General features: G+C 43.9%; 1 protein-coding gene and 1 long non-coding RNA gene across 2 annotated transcripts; both read left to right on the top strand.

Annotated features, from left to right (window-relative positions):
• Nucleotides 1–383: 383 nt before the first annotated feature.
• On the top strand, nt 384–2,623 carry LOC146753138 (myosin-binding protein C, cardiac-type-like). The gene is made up of 2 exons (XM_085530841.1): nt 384–603; nt 2,231–2,623. The coding sequence occupies exons 1-2, from the start codon at nt 444–446 to the stop codon at nt 2,476–2,478; spliced, it is 408 nt and encodes a 135-aa protein (XP_085386967.1). The 5' UTR covers nt 384–443; the 3' UTR covers nt 2,479–2,623.
• A 9,603-nt stretch (nt 2,624–12,226) lies between these two features.
• On the top strand, nt 12,227–21,068 carry LOC146753137 (uncharacterized). The gene is made up of 2 exons (XR_014940233.1): nt 12,227–12,901; nt 20,822–21,068. It is a non-coding gene; the product is annotated as an uncharacterized LOC146753137 (long non-coding RNA).
• The last annotated feature ends 416 nt before the right edge of the window (nt 21,069–21,484 follow it).

Here is a 21,484-nt window from a genome sequence, read left to right as displayed (position 1 = left end):
AATCATTCCAATAATATCTCTATCAATCAGCTTTGCATGACAAAATATTACAAATAAACATTCATTATGGGAGGACTTGTTTGTCATTGGGTGGAAACCTCTGCAGAAGCATGTTTAGAGCATTCTTAATCAGTAGAAGGAGATGTTTGGTTGATTTTTACTTAGTAAATCCGGCAAGAAGACCAAATGAAATATCTTGAATTGCTCAGCACTGACACAATGATGAGTGCAGGAACAGAAGGTGATACTTTTTCAGAGATCTTGCAGCAAACATTGACCACGTTAGCCTGATATAAATTGAAATAACGAGGCCTTTGCTCCTGACAGGTGCTGCAGTGAGATTTACCAATAAGAGCAAAGATGTAGAAAAGATCTGCGCTCGGCTGCGTGAGGAAGCCAAACTGCAGGCTGAGCTTTCAGACACAGGTGCTACTGTGGAGTGGATGAAGGATGGGAAGGAGCTCAAGGCCAGTGGAAAATATGAGCTGCACATTGTGGGGAGGAAACACACCCTGAAAATTCACAGCGTCTCAATGGATGCTGCTGGAAGTTGTCAGTGCATCTGTGAGGGGGATAAAATGCTCTATCAGCTTTCAGTGAAAGGTATGTGACAGTCTGGGCTGTCCTCTTCCTGCCCAGGGCCAGCAGACTGCATTCACCTGACTCCCCGATAGTCCAGCTGTTGTCAGACAGCGTCTCGGGTGTTTTCAGTGGCTGTTTTGACTTGAACTGGCCAATCTGCTTTGTAGAGCCATTTGATTTCTGTGTTCTGTCCTGTGATTCGTCCCTAAGATATAGAGGAAATCAAGGGAAAGATAGGAAAAAGAGCATCCCAGCCTTCCTGCTCTTCTGTCAGGGTGGCCACAAGAGATGATGTCAAGAGCTCTTTTTGTAGCAGTGATCCCAAATGTAGAAGAGACCTGTGAAGAGTCACAGGAACTAAATTGATGGAGAGCAGAACTTCCTGCCAAGGCTTGTCAGCTAGTCTTAATTTTGCTTTTCTTCTCTCTCTTTGTCATGTTAGCATGATATTTCATACTGGCAGGTCTGTCCACAGAATTAACTGGCACAGGCTGCCCAGGGAGGTGGTTCAGGAGCTGTCGAGATGTGGCCCTGATGGATGTTATCAGGGGACATGGTGGGGTGGGTTGGGGTTGGAATCAAAGGAGGACCCCCATGTATTTCATCAGGAAGCACTACTGGTAATAAGAACTTTGGAGCAAATCCTGGTAGGGCCACGCTCAGCTGGTCCAGTCCGGAGGCTGTTTCTCCTTACTGCAGTATCTGCAGTGAAAACCAGCAGCTGCTTTTGTGTGATTGGGCTCACATCCAGCAGTGGTGAGGGGACTACAATGATAAGAGACAGTTCCTGAAAAAATGAATGAAATTTGACTGTATGATAGGATGGAGTTAAATGTATTGACAGGATCTCAGTCATCCCAGTGTCCATCAGCTGGCTCTCGAGCTCCTAAATACAGGCATTCTGTAGAACGTTGTTGAATTTGTATTATACATGCGTGTTCTTGGAACTGCAGAACAAATGCATGCATAATCCAGACTTTGATTTTAGCAGCTCTGACTGCGCTGTCTCAACAGACCCAACTCAGTTGTGTGCGCTGTTTTGAAATGATATGTTAACAAGAAGTTGGAAAACAAGCTCAATTACCCTCAGTAAAATAGGACCGTGGACTTAGGCTTAAACTTTTGGCTAAGACAGTGGTGAGATTTTGAATCTTTGAAGTCAATTATTCCACTGTGTGTTAATAGGGGCCAGTTTTATCATCTAACTTTTGCACTCCAATTAATTTCCATAAAGGAATTCTGTTTTTCTTTTCAGTCCTAAGTGACATCTCCATCTTTTAGGCTCGATTTGTTTGCCAGGGGGTTACAGTGCAGTAATAGATACCCCCTCCATTGATTTCCTTCTAGTTTGCTTGTTCCAATTCTTTCCTCAGTTTTCCTATTTTAGACATTTTCTTGAAGCCTTGGGCTTCTTCCTTTGGCTCTGTCCCCTGTACAGTGTATGTCCTTCAACTTGTGGAGATAAGGTAATCTGGTACGTGGTTTATAAAAGCTGCCAATTTGCCAGCTTCTGAATTAGAATCTAGCAATTAGAACTAGGATTAAACGTGCACGTTTGATCTTATGATAAATGAATGCCTCATGGTCACCAATGTCTCTGCAGTTCTTTACCATCATATGTATTTTGAGTGTCCATATTTTGTTTCAGCACTGGCAGACTTCATAATCAAAGAGACAACTGGAGGAGTAATCAGGGCCGTTGCTGGAAAACAAGCTGAATTTGTTTCTGAGACCTCTGAAGCCAATGTCATGGTGAAATGGTACAAAAATGGCAAAGAAATCACGACCAGTAAGAAATTCACAATGGAAGATAAAGGGAAACTGCATAAGCTTGTGGCTTCAGCTGTAACGAAAGAAGACGAGGGAACATCTGCAAAATTGGAGATGACACTCTGATTTTTGATTGGAAAGTCTCAGGTAAGTTTGTGAGGCAAACATGGGATCACAATCCATGTAAAGCACTTCAGACTTAATTCATTTTATTTGTCCAGCCCTGTGGGTTTCCAGTATTTAGGACAAAGATTGCATAGCTCTATTGAAGCAATTCTGATCTTACTGTTGTCCCTATGCAAATCCACAGGATGAGCAAATAATGTAACTGTGTTGTGATGAATTCAGGACAGCCTTAGCTCCATCTGACGCTGGAGTCACGACTTGAGCCCTCACATCTGGGCTTCATTCTTCCAGTTCATGAATTGCCTCAGCGCTTACATCATCTTTAAACCTCTGACTGAAATGGTCCTAAGTTCTTAACATTGGAAACCTGTCTCCTCTTTAGACAAATTAAACTCCATATTTGGAGAGTTGAGTGTCTCCTGCTGTACCCGAAGGACGTTGTGATCTCTGAGGTGTCTCCCTGAGGTGCTGTAAGCACAGCCATTAGCTCATAGTGCAAGTAAAGCACTGTCAGGTCAAGCCTGGAGGAGTAATGCTTGTCACTGACCTGTTCCTGTTCAGGGTGGAGCTGGAGGGTAAAATAACACAAGAAATTGTCATTGAAATTCAATATCAGTGAAATTCAGCTGGCTGCATTCACAGAACCTGGCATTGAGATCTGTTTTCTGGTTTATATCTTGAGCCTATTTTCCATAACCCAGTCCTCATTTATGAACCGAAGCTCTACTGAAAGCCTTTCGCTGTGTATGCTCATGCTGCAGCGCAGCGCTTGTGACCTTTAACAGCACATTCACATTCCTCTGATCACAGGATCCTTAAGGTTGATTAAGACCCTCTAGTCTGACTGCTCACCCATCACCACCATGATGCTCACCATCAGCTAGCTAAAAACTCAGCAGAGATGATAGATCAAGCACAACACTGGATTTGGGATGGCTAGAGATTCCTAAGATATTGAAGGATTGCTTGCAGGTGGTGTTGGCTCAGGTATTCACCCTGCATCCCACCTCCTGTTCTGTTTGGTTGAGAATCATGCATTCTGCAATTTCACTTTGTAATTCAAAGACTCTGGCTTTATCTGTTGAAAAACTGATCTAAAACAAGCCAAGAAGACTCCATTGGAACTGGTTGATGCAGAACAAAGGCATCCCCAAAGGACAAGTTGCACTGTTTGATGAACATTATTGGATGAGAGCTAAGCTAAGATTTAAAAAGTTCTGGGGCTGTCTCTGAGCATCAAATACAGAGGAAGCCTGCATGATTCCCTGAGAATGGATTCCTCCTACTTTGGTGTTGGGTTAAGGGAACACTGGCAGTAACTCCTATCACAAAATGTCACATGGCTCAGACAAAAAAGCCATCAAGAGGGCTTAATTAGGAGCACCAAATGGTCACAAGATGGTCTTAGGGCAGGGAAGTAATCTATCTATGTGACATTGATTGGTGCTATTAGTTCTTCACAGCTTGACTCTAGAGGGACTGTTCTTCTTTGGTCACCTAGTTTTAAAACAATAGATGTCTCCTGTCTATTACAATTTTTAACGAATTATTTGTTCACTGATGCCATAAATGTGCCTGGCATAGCAATTGGCCTTGTTATATTCAGTGACTGAAAGCAACAGCTGTTGCTCTAAGAAATGCAATACTAAGCTAGGTCTGCCTGTAGCTGACAGCCATCAGCTTGCTCCTCAGGCAGGTTCTCTCTGGATGGAATGAAGGGCATGAAATACTGATGTGCTCATCAAACGCTGCTTGTTAGCTTAGAGACAAGGTGTTGAATAGGTTTGTTCATGTATTGCAAACACGTTACTTAGCTGCCTTCATTTTAGCTTCAGAAGAACATGTGCAGAATACAGAATTGATTAAAAGAAATAAGAACTGTCTGCATAGAACTTACTCTTTCCTTACACAGGAGAATCAAGAAGACGTTTGTATGTGAGTACCTCCAGAGGTGAAACTCGATCACCCAAATCTAACGAGCAGAGACATTACAATCAGTTCTAACTGTATCTTAATGCTGTGCTGAATAAGCCTGTGTCAGGATGTAAACCACTTTTTTTTCTTCAGGTGAAGCCATTAATTCTGTCAACAAGCCCAAAACGACTCCAGAAATATCAGTCAGTCCTTCTGAAGACCTGGAGCTGGTGTGTGAGGTGTCAGCTGCAAGCGGAGCTGTCGTATGGAAGAAAGATCAAACAGAGGTGAAGCAGGACCAGAGGACAACCATCATCTCCCAGGGGACGCACCGCAAGCTCATGGTCAAAAATGTGACCCTGAAAGACCAAGGGAGCTACAGCTGTGAAACAAAAGATGACAAAGCAACATTCCAAGTGAAAGTCAGAGGTGAGAAAATGCTTGAAATCCCAGAGATAAAGGAACGCTTCATTTGGTGTGTCTTGCATTTGGAGGATCAACTTACAGCCTCTCTGGTGCAAAACACTTTGGCTATAGGACTTTCTTTGTCATCTAGTGTCATAACACTTTTCTACACGTGCTTTTCCATCGAGGAATGAATTACTGCAACAAACCATAGGCAAGGAGGGTAACTTGTGCAGCTCTTGTAGTCAGCTGGTGTCTGCAGGGTTACAGTGCAAGAGCACACCAGGCATGCAAGGAGTGAGAAAAGGGGAAGGTGTTTGAAGAGATCTGGTTACAAAATTTGAATGACACAATTAGGTGGAAAATGCCACTAATCAGACTCATAAATGGCCTGGGTTGCAAAGCCCCACAGCGCTCATCCAGTTCCAACCCCCTCCTATGTGCAGGGTTGCCAAGCAGCAGCCCAGGCTGCCCAGAACCACATCCAGCCTGGCCTTGAATGCCTGCAGGGATGGAGCATCCACAGTCTCCTTGGGCAACCTGTTCTGGAGGGCCGTTCCCTTCTGATTTACTGGAAATGTAGAGAGACATGAGAAGAAAAAAAGATAAGGGAGAAGGTTCAGTAGTGCATGCAGGTGTTCTAAATCTCATGTCCAAATCTGCTATCAGACTGCGAAATGTTTAGCTTTGTGATATGATGTGATATGATATGATATGATATGAAATGATATGCTTATCATTTCCCAAGGCAAAATAGAGGGGAAAGTGTTTTCTTGTCTTAATGAGGCATCACGATGCTCTCTGTGAAGGGCAAGTATAGTGAAAATGGGGAACTGGAGTTAGCTCTGCAGCAGACTACAGCAAAATGGTGTGACTGTTGTGATGTCCCTGCAGAGAAAGAAGACGTGTTTACAAACAAGGACAAGGTACAAAAGGAGGTGAAGGCTGTACTGACTCAAAATGCCACGCTGAGCTGCGAGGTGGCCCAGGAGAAGACGGAGGTGAAGTGGTAAAAGGAGGGGAAACTGATCACCTGGAGCAAGAAGTTCAAGGCTGAGTCAGAGGGCAAACAGCGTCGGCTGGTGGTGAGCCAGGTGGAGAAGAAAGATGCAGGGGAGTACAGCTGCGAGGCTGCTGGCCAGAAACTCACCTTCAAGATTCATGTAACTGGTAGGAAACACATTTTGGTTGATATTCTTTGATTATTCCCTAGTCTGGCTGTGGAAATATCTGTGTGAATGTGTCCTCTTGATTCTGCCATGAAACTGTTTTGGGGAGGATGAAAAGAAATGCTTACAAACGTGCAGCTAAAATGATTATTTGTTTTTAACAGTGTTTCATCCAGCTCTTCCCCTACGACTACTTTTATAATGAGCTGTCCATAGATGTCCAACTGTGATTTGTACAATGTGCAACACTGCTCTGCCAGTTGATATTTCAACAGTAGTAGTTACAGTTCTCTACTGTGGCTGCACTGAGGTTTGGTTGTTGGTGTCCTAAGAACTTTTAGTCAGAGGCATTGCACTTGCCTTTGGTTTGTTGAATCCCATGTTGACGACCATTCGTTCCATGTTCTGTAAATGTAATGACCAGTCATGAATCCATTGATACCTTTCTAATTGTACGTTTCTCATTAGTCTGAGAGTTTAGCATGGAGGCAGATCTCTCACTCCAGCTGCAGTAGAGATTGCTCTGGTGTCAGTATATTTTGCACAAGATCCGGTACATTTTAACTTAGACTCCAGATAGCCATGGGCACATCACCTGCATTCTGAGTGACCATTAGTGAGCTGGCTGATGACGAGGGTTTGTCTTCTGTTTTATTTGAAGCTGCACTCTGCTGGTTTTTGCTCGTAAGTCAACTTGTTCTCTGTTAACTTTACAGTTCTCGTCTTGTATTCTGAGCTGATCAGGACAGGGAATCTGTTTTCTCCTCTTCTTTCTTATGGCAGTGAACACATTGGAGCTTAATCCTGGTCAAGGTTTGGCATTTGGTCAGCTATGTGGAGGAGCAACTGTACTGGGAGTCTACTGCCTTTCTGCTCACACAGACCTGGTGTCCTTGCAGGGCATAGCTTGCGTTCTGTTCCCTTGTAAAGGTTGCAGTCTTTGCTCTCTCAATCTTGGGGCATTCTGCTCCTTCAGTCCCTGGTGTGCAATATATCTCTGCTCCTGTAGTAGACAGTTTTGCTGCTGCCTGCGGTGTAGACTCTAAACTATCAGCCTTTACTATTCCCACACCACATGGATGTGATTCTGGGGCCTTTGGATCTGTTCCGTGAGTTGTGTAGCTCATGCTTTTGGCTCAGGAAACTGGCAGTTTCAGCAAATAGTGGATTACAGACAGGGTAGATTTGGGAGGTATCTGTCAGAGAAAATGAAATATGAACGATGACAGAAAGACTATGGCAACAGCTGGAATCTACCAAGTTAATCCTCAGCAGCCAAAGCCAGCCCACATCTTATTGCAGAGGTGTAGGGAGAAAACACAGCAATGTAGTGCTTTTACACTTGAATTTTGCTAGCTGAGGGCTATTATTAGCTGTTTGCCTCAGAAACCAAAGGTTTTCTGTTCTCTTTCAGACCAGATGAGCTCATGGCTGCACAGGGTAATGTGATACCTCCTCCTCTGCCATACGTGGGGAGTGCTTGCCTAGCTACCGTTGCTGTATTTCTCATGTGTACCACTGTAACATGATGTGCAAGTCCAGCCCTCACTGCAGAATGATGTGGTGTGAAAGTCAGGAGGGATTATGAGTACTCTTGGAGTGGTTGGCACTTTCACTACAGAAATCCTCATCTTACTAGCTTCTCCCAAAGTGCAATGGCTTTCTGAGTCTTAATTTGTCCTCTTACCACTGCACTCAGAAAGCTTTTCAGGGTTCCTCTACCCCAGGGTTCCACTGGTAGCACAGAACAATCCCATTTTAAGGACATGTTGAATGTTAGGTGCTGAGTGTTGAGCATTATGGGATGCAGATTAGACCTTCTTGCTTAAAAGAAACAAGTGCTGCACACCTTGGAAACCTATAGAAAACTAGAGTAAAAAGGGCTGATTCTGCCATCTCATTATCTCAGTATTTGTGGTGCATGCTGAAATCCTTATTTGAAGTGGGCCAAAGCTCCATTGCATTTGTGAGAAGTTTTGCATCACCTGGTTGGTCTAGGCCATGTTTGTTGTCTTGCTAATAAGCAAGCCTTCTGATCTTCATCAAATCATTGTGGTTGGAAAAGACCACAAAGATCCCCACATCCAGCCTCAACCCATCCCACCATGCACACTGCCCACGTCCCTCAGTGCCACATCTCCAAGGTTATTGAACACTCCCAGGGATGGTAACCCCACCACCTCCCTGCAAAGCTGTGCCACCACATCACCATTCCTCTTCAGAAGAAGTTTTTCTTAACATCCAACTTGAACCTTCCCTGAAAATCATCAGTCAAAACAGGGGCTGTTGAAGATGGGCGGAGAGAATGATGCTTTTGCAGTCAATACAAGCAGGGAGATCAAATGTAGAGTGTGTCAACTGCATTCTTGCATTGGCTTGCTGCCCTGCTCCCTCGCCTTCAGTGGACTGCAGTGCTGGTGGTAGAGCTGTGGTGTGAATCCTGGGATTGCACGTACTGCAGCGGTCAGCAGCACAGGAACTTGAGCTGAACTTACCCTCCTGGGCAGCTGCTGCCACTCAGAATTCAGACAGCATGCAGAGGAGAAAGTCATGAAGGAAGGGAAAGGGATGGCAGCAGAAGGCTTCACAGAGTGACAGCGGGGAGGAAGGAGATAGGGGACAGGTCATGGAAGGGTTTGCCATGACTGCTGGGGAGCAGGAGCCTTCCCGGTCACCTGAGCTGGGTATGCCTGAATATGCTTGCATGAATGATCTGAATGAGTGGTCTTCCATGTCTCCACTGCAAATAAAAGGCAATGTCAATCCCCCTCACAACTGCTAGTCCTGCATTCATGCTTGGAGCCTCTGTCTTGGTATCAACATCAGGACCCTGGGATCTTTCATGGGACCCAAACAAGCATAGGAAGCTTATTCAAAATTGCTCTGCTGTTAGAAGCTGGCTAGCACTAGAGAAGTCCATGATGTAAGTGCGTCAGAAATATTCTGCACTTCTACAGCCTTTTGTAGGGCAAACCATGGAATAGAAATGGAAGCCCATTTATTTAGGGTTTATCTGTTCTCCCACGCCTCAAATAGGAAGTAGCATGAATGCTCTCAGCAACCAGTTGTTGGTAAAAGGAGAATCAGATAAAACAGTGATTAAAGTAATCAATAAAAGATTCAATGTATCAATCGATCCCACTTAGCAAAGTGATTAACTGAATCCCCTTAACTGAAGTGTGTATGCCTAACTAATTACACTTGATATCTTTCTGATGCTAACTCCATTTGTTGACACAAAGGGTAAGGTGGGCTTTAAACACTTTCTTCTATATGTGTTAGGTATTAAGAGGAGATGACCTCAGCCAGTTCTCTGAAGAATCAGGGGTTGCTGAGAGTACAAAACCATGCTTTATGCATAAAACCGAGCTACAAAATCTAATGTAGGCCAAGTATTCACCATATTAAGGGCTATATCATTCCCAGAGGGTAGAGTCAAAAGATGGTTTTCTGCTCTTAAATTTCTATGGTTTCCTGATTTTGAGGTCTTCACTTCATAATTGAGCTGTATTTGGCTGATCTCCAGTGCAGAGTGGAGCAATATCAAAAAGACAGACAGATGAAGATCTGTCATTGTCTTCATTAGAAGAAATCTGAAAATTAGGAGTCCAAGCTGATAGTAAAGACTACCCAGAGGGATGGGATGACCATATAGACTGTGCTGAGATGCATTATAATGTGTGATAAACACTGTGAAGTAGAGTTGCTCCAGGAAATGGTCCAATACAACATAGAAGCAACTTTTAATGTCTTCCAGTCACAAGTTGCTCATATCTAATGTATATTTTACCCAGTGTTTTCCAGTTCCAGAAGCAGAGGATGCCTTTATCAACAAGCAGAAGGTGCAGAAGGAGGTGAAGGCTGCACCAACAGAAAATGCCACGCTGAGCTGCGAGGTGACCCAGGAGAAGACAGAGGTGAAGTGGTACAAGGAGGGGAAACTGATCACCTCGAGCAAGAAGTTCAAGGCTGAGTCAGAGGGCAAACAGCGTCGGCTGGTGGTGAGCCAGGTGGAGAAGAAAGGTGCAGGGGAGTACAGCTGCGAGGCTGCTGGCCAGAAACTCACCTTCAAGATTGATGTTACAGGTGAGAGAAATTGTTTCGACTGTATTGAACCCCCCAACAAAGAAGGAGGGGAAAGTTAAGTGGTTTGACACATTTAACCCCAGCATTCAGTGATGTAGACGGTGCTTAAATTCTGTTTAATTTGTGTACATTCCTGTTTGCCTTCTGAAGCTATGAACACAGAGGACTTGGGTAGCCTCAGCGTAAGACAGGCTGGAAATAACTTGGGAATTTCCCTGGGGATCTCAAGTAGATGCAATGATAGCAAAATGAGAAGTCAATAATTTCAGGGGAAATTAAAGAATATTAAAGATATCTTCAAGGCACAAGCACACCCCTGCAAATGCTTCTTCCTAAATAGTCTCAGAGACAGCATTTGGTCACAATGCTAGACGGCGGCATTGGTGGTTTCTATTAAATTAAAGAAACCTGCAACTAAAAAGGTTTTCCCATATTGTCTTTTGTTTTCTTCTTTATAGCAGGTACAAAAGAAATGCTTAAAAATAGAAAGGCTTCAAGCTGGTGCTTTTCTTTCCAAAATGTAGGAAGACAGGCGTTCTTTTTATTAGGAGAGTCTGATAAGAAAGTGGAAAAAGGCTTTTTACCAGGGTCTGTAGCAACCTAAGAAGGGGCAATGGTTTCAAAAGTGAAGAGGGTAGACTCAGTTTGGACATGAGAAAAGTTCTTTATGATGAGGGTGGTGATACACTAGAACAGATTGTCCAGTGAAGGTTGTGGGTGACTCATCATTGGAGTGTCCAAGGCCAGGCTGGATGGGGACCCTGGGCAGCCTCATTTAGTGAATGATGTCCCTGACCACGGCAAGAGGTTGGACTGGATGATCTTTAAAGCTTCCTTCTATACCCAAACCGTTCTATGATTCCATAGGGGAAACCATTTTATTACTGCCTCTGAAAACTCAGGAGATATTAGAACTGTTTTCAGAAATAAGTAGGTGAGAAAAATATATTTCCTCACTATGACTTAATCACAAACAGAATTTAACCTTGACCCTCACCTGGCTTTTGCTGGCAAAGCTGTCAGCTTGTTTGGACAATTTAATGCCTATCCCCTTGTATGAAACAGACTTTTCAATGACTGCGTATGCTGGTGTGCTGCTGGACAGTGGGGAATGGGGTGTTTTTTAATTTTTGAAGATTTTGGAACATGATACTGGTGGAAATGAAAACAAGTTTAGGGCTATCTAAGCTGTTTTGGTCTGGCAGGGAGGAAGTTCTTCACTGGCAATTGATATAGTTCAGATGTTGGCATTCAGTTCATAGCACTGTCAGGAAATGTGAGTGGGAAAGCTGTCCTCAACGGTACGGTCCAAAGACTAATTTGGGCATTTGGGGAAGGCTGTGTAGAAAAGATTCATGTCTTAAATGTGCCCATTTGCCTTAAATTCCAGAACCAGAATATGCTTTTATCAACAAGGAGAAGGTGCAGAAGGAGATGAAGGCTGCACCAACAGAAAATGCCACGCTGAGCTGCGAGGTGGTGCAGGAGAAGAGGGAGGTGAAGTGGTACAAGGAGGGGAAACTGATCACCTCGAGCAAGAAGTTCAAGGCTGAGTCAGAGGGCAAACAGCGTCGGCTGGTGGTGAGACAGGTGGAGAAGAAAGATGCAGGGGAGTACAGCTGCGAGGCTGCTGGCCAGAAACTCACCTTCAAGATTCATGTCACAGGTAAGACAGGTGTTGTCTGAAATACAGCAGAGAACAGTAAAGTAAAATCTAGTTTCTATTATACAGTGATCCAGGTGCAGTAGTCTGTGCTGAGGTTTTTCCCCTATACTTGATTGCCTGGGTTTGTAGCAAGTATTTGGATTTAGTATGGCACAAAGACCTGTTTCAGTCTGTCTGTAGAATAATAATTACTGATATATGTACAATGGAAGCAATGTTCAAGATATTATTCAAATCTCTCCTGTGCCTGAGATCCCAAACTGTAATTCTTGTTCACCTAAACATTTGACTAAGATAAGTATGTGCAGTGAGGCTGGAGTGCATGTTCTACGTGCAGTCTTTCATGGCAGGAGAAGCAGGAACTTCTCCTAGTAGTACACTGCCTTTTTCCTATGCCTTTATGTTGGAGGCTGCATCTGGATAGGTGAGTCTGCTACTCACAGTAAGAGACCTGGTAGAGCTGACTATTGCCAGAGCTCAAAGTAAGATAGATATCTGCAAATCACACACAAAGAACAAAGGACTGCGTTGGTGAGCATATTTCCTTTGTGCCTTTTGTGATAAAATGTTTGCTCATTAAGACCGGGATGTGGTAGCATTGTGGTGGAGTGCTTGTTCATTAGGACCGGGATGTGATGGTGGAATATGGAGGCCACAAGGGTTGCAGAACACTCTAATTTTATGGGTAGATTGTGTACTCTGCATAGTTACAGGCAAAGCGCGCCCCGATGGATACAAAGTTTCACGGAAGGACCAACCAAGGAACGACACACCAAGTGGCACGATCACGACCGACCAATTAAAGGACAATACACTCGGGATGGACCTTACAAAAGAAGTTGCAAGGGACGGGAAGGTGCGGCAGTTGGAGGAACGAGGATTCCCCTGTCGCCCAGCGCTGAATTGCCTTTTTGTTTTACCCGCTACAATTAATAAAAGTTTCTAATTGGAACATTATCGGCTCATTGCTTGTAAATTGATGACAATTTGGCGCCGTGACTCGGACGGGAATACTGGCGTGGGTACGAGCCTGAGGGGGCGCCCCGCCTAAATAGGTGGCCTCGGCTCCTATCCTCCTGCCCTACTCCTGCCGACGATCCGAAATTTAAAACACAAAGGCAAGTAAAAACCGGTTAACCCTTTAAATTTCGTGCACGAAAGTCCGGACGAAGACGCAGGACAGGTGAGTATAGTCCGGTCTGGGTTGGGAATCCGGCGTGTGGCGAGTGTTGTGTGCTTGTGAAGGGGGGCCGGCAGCCGGCACTAACCCGAGCGAGTGTGGACCCCACAGTAGTGCGGTTCCCATTGCCCGCGAGGGCGTGGGCCACGACCTGGGGGAAGCGAGTGAATGCAACACTGAGTGAGGGCACGCCGAAGGGTGGGTACAGGGTATAAGCGGGACCCTTTCACCACCACAACCCCTAGGGCTATGGGCTCTATGGAGGGTTATTCTTTGGTATTCCCCTAGAGCTACGGGCACTAGGGATGATTATTATTATTTAGGTGTTCCCCTAGAGCTACGAGCACTAGGGATGATTATTATTCAGGTGTTCCCCTAGAGCTACGGACACTAGGGATGATTATTATTTAGGTGTTCCCCTAGAGCTACGGGCACTAGGGGGAGCTACAGACGTTGAATAAAACAAGAGAGCAAGAAGTAAAGAACGAGATGGGGCAGTGTAAAACTAAACCACCCACCCCTTCTAAACGACCATCCATTCCTAAGGACTCACCTCTAGGGTTCATGCTAATTGCCTGGACGCACTATCCAGGAACAAGAAATAAAGATAAAGCAAAGATGATTTATTATTGTATAGAAATTTGGAGCGGACAACAAATTGGCCCGGCAGTATGGTGGCCTAAGTATGGTTCTAATGAAGATTGGGTACAACAGCAATTAAATTTTTGGGTAAACTCCAAAACCCCTTTCAATCAAGAAGAAAGTGACTATGCAGCAGTATGGGTCACTCGCCCAGAGGGTTTAGGAGTCCCCATTTTTAATTTGACACGAAAAAGATGTCGAAAAACGTAAACCTCGAAGGGAAGAGGAGGCCTTAGTGGGACCCCCACCATATGCTGTACCACCAGCAATTCCCCTACCTTCTCCTCCTCAGTTGGATCATGGGCAGATGGATTCGAGAAAGGGAGAAGTACAAAAGATAGAAGGGGGAGGGCCTGTGACACGGGCAAAGGCACGACAAAATAACCTCTACCCTTTAAGAGAAATGCCCATGGGAGGTCCACAACCTCAGATGGGGTTTATATCAGTGCCCTTAAATTCAGGGGATGTTAGAGATTTTAAGAAGGAAATGGGTAATATACTAGAAGATCCCCTGGGGGTGGCAGACAGAGTAGATCAGTTCTTAGGGCCAAATGTTTATACCTGGGAGGAACTACAATCTATTCTAAGTATACTGTTCACAGCAGAAGAGAGAGGTATGATTAGGCGTGCAGGGATGCGCATTTGGGATGCTCAACATGCCCACGGGCCCGCTGCGGATATTAAATGGCCCTTACAGAATCCGCAATGGGACCATCAAAATCAACATCATAGGACTCACATGCAGGACCTGCGAACTATCATTATCCAGGGCATTAGGGAGGCAGTCCCAAGAGGTCAGAATATAAATAAAGCTTTTAATGAAAGACAAAAGAAGGAGGAAACACCCACTGAATGGCTAGAAAGGTTACGCAAGAATTTACAACTATATTCAGGATTGGATCCCGATACACCGATAGGCCAGGCTCTGCTCAAAACACAGTTCGTAGCTAAGGCTTGGGAAGATATCCGCAAGAAACTAGAAAAGATAGAAAATTGGCAGGATCGGGGGCTTGATGAACTTTTGAGGGAAGCTCAGAAGGTATATGTAAGAAGGGAGGAAGAAAGACATAATAGGCAGGTTAGGATGATGGTAGCAGCGGTCAAAGAAAGTAGGGAATTGGAAAGGAAAATGGGGGGATGGACGCAAAATCGAATTCCAGGACAGCAAAAATTTAGGAAGCCTGAAAACAGGGAGGAGGAGAGAATATGCTATTATTGCAGGAAAAAGGGACACATGAAGAGGGACTGCAGGGTTAGAATGAGAGACGAAAAGTCCTTCCAAGAAGACTAGGGGTGTCAGGGGCTCTATATATTGGGGACCCAGAAACAACAGGAGCCCTTGATAAAATTGAAAATTGGTCCCCAAGCTGAGGAGGTAGAGTTTCTAGTAGATTCAGGAGCAGAAAGGTCTACTATACAACAGATCCCCCTCGGATGCAAACCTTCCCGGGAAACTACCAAAGTAATAGGAGCAAAGGGAGAACCTTTTACAGTAGGAATAGTTAAAAATGTAATGATAGAAGCAGAGTCCAAAGTGGGGTTGGGTGATTTCTTGATACTGCCTGAAGCGGAGTTCAATTTGTTAGGACGGGATCTGATTATTGCATTAGGCATAGGACTAGAAGTAGAGAATAAAGAATTGAGAATCAAACTCTGCCCTCTTAGGGTAGAAGATGAACAAGAGATCAATTCTGATGTCTGGTATACCCCCGAGAGTGTGGGACAACTAAAAATACCCCCTTTCACGGTAAAAATCAAGAATCCTGAAATCCCAGTAAAAATAAAACAATATCCTATTTCCCTGGAAGGAAGGAGGGGTCTCAAACCAGAAATAGATAGATTAGTGAGCAAAGGATTACTGGAACCCTGTATGTCCCCATTTAATACCCCTATATTACCGGTAAAGAAACCTGATGGAACATATCGGTTGGTTCATGATCTGAGGGAAATTAACAAGCGCACTGTACCTAGGTTCCCAGTTGTAGCTAATCCCTATACATTGCTAAGTAAATTAGGGCCCGACAACTTGTGGTATAGTGTCATAGACTTAAAAGATGCTTTTTGGGCTTGCCCTTTAGATGAGACATGCCGCGATTTTTTTGCATTTGAGTGGGAAGACCCAGATACTAACAGAAAACAGCAATTAAGGTGGACTGTACTCCCCCAAGGCTTCACAGAATCCCCTAATTTGTTTGGGCAAGCCCTAGAACAGATCCTGCAAGAGTATCAGCTAGATCCTGATACCAAATTAATACAGTATGTAGATGATCTATTAATTGCTGGAGAGGATGAGGGAAAGGTTCGGAAAGAAAGTATTAAATTGCTGAACTTTTTGGGACTGAAAGGACTTAAAGTATCAAAAAGGAAATTGCAATTTGTGGAAGAGGAGGTTAGATATCTAGGGCATTACCTGAGTAAAGGAGAAAAGAAGATAGATCCTGAAAGGATACAAGGAATATTGTCCCTGAAGTCGCCAAACAATAAGAGACAAATAAGACAATTGCTGGGATTAGTGGGATATTGTAGACAATGGATTGAAAATTATAGCAGTAAAGTAAAGTTTCTATATCAAAAGCTCAGTACCGATGGATTAATAAAGTGGGATAGACAAGATGAAGAGAATCTACAAAAGCTGAAGGAGGATCTCATCAATGCCCCTGTCTTGAGCCTGCCTGACTTAAAAAGACCCTTTTATTTATTCGTTAACATAGACAGTGGTACAGCGTATGGGGTTTTAACACAGGATTGGGCAGGGAAGAAGAAACCCGTTGGATATTTGTCAAAATTATTAGACCCTGTGAGCCGAGGATGGCCCACTTGTTTACAAGCAATTGTTGGGTGTGCGTTATTGGTAGAAGAAGCCAGGAAAATTACTTTTAACAGCAATATAAAGGTACTATCTCCCCACAATATTAGAAATGTGCTCCAACAAAAAGCTGAAAAATGGATATCTGATTCTCGTCTTCTAAAGTATGAGGGTATCTTACTGGAAGCCCCTAACTTAACCCTGGAGACCACAAGTCTCCAGAATCCTGCAGAATTCTTATATGGAAAACCCGAAAATGTGGGACTCATTCATAACTGTTTACATACGATAGAAGAACAAACAAAAATCAGACCAGATTTAGAAGAAGAAGAATTAAGAGAAGGGGAAAAATTATTTGTGGATGGATCCTCTAGAGTAGTGGAGGGAAAGAGAAGATCAGGTTATGCAATAGTAGATGGAAAGACCCTCCGGGTATTGGAATCAGGACCCTTGAGTAACACTTGGTCAGCTCAAGCTTGCGAGCTGTATGCTGTTTTACAGGCACTAAAAAGATTACAGGGAAAAGAGGGCACTATCTATACCGATTCCAAATATAGTTTTGGGGTAATACATACCTTTGGGAAGATTTGGGAAGAAAGGGGATTGATAAATTCCCAAGGAAAGGACTTAATACATCAAGAATTAATAAAGCAACTCTTAGTGGCCCTACGAAAACCAAAGAAGATAGCGGTGGTACACCTTAGAGGACACCAACAGGGGACCGATTACAAGACTAGAGGAAATAATGCAGCAGACCTAGAAGCTAAGCAAGCTGCCCTCAGGGAATTGGTCCTGAGGCAGGAGAGGCAGGAAGAATTGACACATGATGAGGCCCCTTCGTTTACACCGAAGGAAGAACAAAAACTGAATCAAATGGGAATAACTAAAAACACAGAAGGGAGGTGGTATCTAGCTGACGGGAGAGAGGTACTGCCTAAGTCAATAGCATCTCAGGTGCTGACCCAGTTGCACGAACGGACCCACTGGGGAAGCCAAGCTTTAATAGATCATTTTGCCACTAAGTACATGTGTATAGGCCTACATAATCTAGCTAGACATATTACTCAAGGATGTATTACGTGCTTAAAGATAAACAGAGCCGTACAAAGAAAACTGCCTATGGGGGGAAGACCCTTGGCCACTAGGCCATTTTCTAGAGTCCAAATTGACTTTACCGAATTTCCTAAAGTAGGAAGATATAAATATGTATTAGTCATAATAGACCACCTCACACATTATGTAGAGGCATTCCCCACAACTAAAGCAACAGCTCAGGTAGTAACAAAAATATTACTCGAACAAATCATCCCTAGGTATGGGGTAACAGAAGTAATAGATTCAGATCAAGGACCACACTTTACATCAAGAATCACTAGAAATATAGCTGAAGCCTTGGGAATAAAATGGGAAGAACATACTCCCTGGCACCCACAGAGTTCAGGGCGAGTAGAGAGAATGAATGGGGAACTAAAAAAGCAATTGGCCAAATTAACACTAGAAACTAAGCTCTCATGGATAAAATGCATTCCCCTTGCCCTCTTAAACCTTAGGGCCCAGCCCCGGGCTGACATAGGAATATCTCCCTTCGAAATGTTATACGGAATGCCATATGATGCAGGAACCCCTAAAGATCACCCGGGGGTGGTAGATCAGAACATTCAAGCTTATATCACGGAATTAATGAAGTATAAACAGGAATTGTGGAAAAAGGGACAATTGACTCAAAGACCCCCTCTTGACATTACCCTCCATCAGATAAAGCCTGGAGATTGGGTTCTGATAAAGACCTGGAGAGAAACCACACTGCAGCCTCGCTGGGAAGGTCCCTATCTGGTATTATTGACTACCAATACTGCCATCAGAACTGCTGAAAAAGGATGGACACATGCTAGTCGTGTTAAGGGTCCAGTACAAAATCACGAATGGAGAGTCACTAGTCCAGCGGGTGATTTGAAAGTAAAACTGTCACGAAACCCTCCGTCAAGGAAAATGAGAACATGAATTAACAATGATTGTATAAACGTATCAGTATAGAATTTAATGTAGAAGGGAATATTTTGACTATTGTGAATGCAACTGTTGGGATATGTTTTAGAAAGGTAGTGGACCCACTGCGAAAACAGGAATACACAAATTGGTTATTAGCCTTCAGAGTGGCCGTGGAAATTTTAATAGAAGGGGGTAAACCTGGGGGTGAATTTGGATCCTTACCAGCATCACTTAAGTGTATAACCAGTGGGAAAAAGAATAGGGTGCAGTACCCCAAAGACCCACTTAAAAGGGAAGCAAAACCAGCCCCTCCTGAAGAATACTCTTGCTGCCGAGAAGATTATACACCCCATGGCTCGAGGCAACCGAGTCGATGGGCGAGGCAGAGGAGATAAAACATGTGGAGGAGTCTGCTCCATTATGAATGAATCCAAAGATTTAGGATCCAGAAGATACCCCAAGACTGGAAATAACTCCCCCGAGCAATTAAAGACTCACTACTGCAGTGGGAAAACTGCCTATCTAAAACTAGCTCAATTGATAATAATATTAAGTCTCATTAATGAGGGTTGGGGTACAGAGGTACAGACACATGAGCCATTTAAGTGGTCCCTAATCAGAGGGGAAGATCAGAAGGTGATAAGCACAGACGTGACCCCAGGCGCTCCCATCCTTAAAAGTCAAGTATGTGACTTAGTACCAACACAACCATGCCTGAATCGCAAGGCAATCTATGCTTGCCCAGCATCAAATCCAGGGAAAAGTTATTGTAATTACCCAGGGGAATATTATTGTGCATACTGGGGTTGTGAAACGGTTTCACTGGGATTTCTGCCAGGGGGGGGACAAGATGAATATATAACAATTAGTTGGGGTCCCTCAGGTTGTACACCTCCGACTCATGGGACTCACTCTGGTGAAGTAACATGCCAACATTTAGAGATAAAAATCCTTAAAACAGAAAACACAGTGTGGTGGATAGGAAAGACTTGGGGGGTACGAATGTGGGAGCCTGGAAGAGACCGAGGGGGCCATTTCCTTATTAAAAAAGAAAGAGTTCCGCCAGACCCCCCAATAGGTATAGGACCTAACGTAGTAATAAATAACAATCAGAATAAGACAGAAGCTGTTACTGTAGGCCCGACCGAAGCAAGCCCTTATATTACCGAATATGGCACCCTTTGGAAAATAATTCAGTCTAGTTTCAAGGTGTTAAACAACACCTACCCAGAATTAACTAAGGAGTGTTGGCTATGCTATGATATAAGACCCCCTTTTTATGAAGCAATAGGGTCCGTAGCGAAGATTAGGAGAAGAAATGGGACTAACCCAGCAGAGTGCCTATGGAAAAAGGGAAGGCCTAATGTTCCAGGGATAACTCTAGCACGTTACTGGAAATGGTGTGTGTGTGGGAACTGTACCTCTAGAAAAACGACATCTATGTAATAAAACTATAGAAGTACAAAGTCAGGAGAAACCCTCAGACTGGCTCCTACCCGCAGACAATGCTAAATGGATATGTGCCAAATTAGGGGTCACTACATGCTTATCGACTAAGATATTTAATCAAACCACCAATTACTGTGTACAAGTAATTATAGTTCCACGAATCATATATCACCCTAAAGATTATGTGATCAGTCAACAAGAAACCTCTGAACATCACCTGATTAAAAGGGAGCCATTCACAGCCCTAACCGTTGCAATGCTATTAACTATAGGAGGGGCCGGGCTGGGGACTGGAGTAGCATCTTTAATAAACCAGCCACAGGGACTGAAAACCCTTAGACAATCTGTGGATGAAGATCTACAGAAAATAGATGAAGCCATCAATGCGCTTACAAAATCGGTACGGTCTTTATCAGAAGTAGTGTTACAAAATCGAAGGGGGTTGGATCTTCTCCTATTGCAGCAAGGGGGACTATGTGTGGCTCTTAAAGAACAATGTTGCACCTACGTTGATCAAACGGGGGTAGCAATAGATACAATGGCTGAACTAAGAAAACAGTTAGAACAAAGAAAAAGAGCCCAGGAGTCTCAAAGAAGTTGGTATGAGAGTTGGTTTAATGGTTCCTCCTGGTTCACTACATTATTATCCACAATAATGGGACCAGTTATTATGATAATATTAGGTTTGACCTTTGGACCCTGTATTTTAAATAGACTAATCGTTATCGTTAAGAACAGGCTAGAGGCAGCCCACCTAATGGTAATTAGAGAAAGATATGAACCCCTTGATGGGGAACGAGAAGAGGATGCTCTAGAATGGAGTCGACAAGAACTAAAACGGTTTAATGAGCAAAACAAAATAGTACAATAAAAGAAAAGGGGGGACTGTGATAAAATGTTTGCTCATTAAGACCGGGATGTGGTAGCATTGTGGTGGAGTGCTTGTTCATTAGGACCGGGATGTGATGGTGGAATATGGAGGCCACAAGGGTTGCAGAACACTCTAATTTTATGGGTAGATTGTGTACTCTGCATAGTTACAGGCAAAGCGCGCCCCGATGGATACAAAGTTTCACGGAAGGACCAACCAAGGAACGACACACCAAGTGGCACGATCACGACCGACCAATTAAAGGACAATACACTCGGGATGGACCTTACAAAAGAAGTTGCAAGGGACGGGAAGGTGCGGCAGTTGGAGGAACGAGGATTCCCCTGTCGCCCAGCGCTGAATTGCCTTTTTGTTTTACCCGCTACAATTAATAAAAGTTTCTAATTGGAACATTATCGGCTCATTGCTTGTAAATTGATGACACCTTTGACAGTCACAGTTGTGGCAATGGTAGAGGCCATGAGGAGTCAGTTCAGGAAGCCAGGAGTACTGTTCTGGGTCATGAAAAGGCAGCCAGTGGTTTGACTATCACATGTTTATGTGTTTTGATTTTTCACAGTGGGTCTTAAGCAAAAGGAACTCAGGTTTTGGTTGCCTGCAGGACAGATGTTCTTTTGGGTTCAATATGTTTGCATAGTGACTTGCAACCATGGGACTGGTGTTCAAGGACCCTCTTGGTTCCTTCAGTTCCTAGGTTCTTTCTTGCCTAGATTTGACACTTTGTTTCAACAGAAGAGCTGATATTCTCTAGTGAAGGCTATTAGTTTGGGCACAAGTGGTAACCTAAACCTGTTCCAACCTGTACATA

The sequence above is a fragment of the Coturnix japonica genome, unplaced genomic scaffold, assembly GCF_054131305.1.
Source record: "Coturnix japonica strain WE unplaced genomic scaffold, WE-NBRP24 Scf039, whole genome shotgun sequence".
NCBI lineage: Eukaryota > Metazoa > Chordata > Aves > Galliformes > Phasianidae > Coturnix > Coturnix japonica.
The sequence above is the reverse complement of the archived record's forward strand: the minus strand, read 5'-3'. Positions and strand labels throughout refer to the sequence as shown.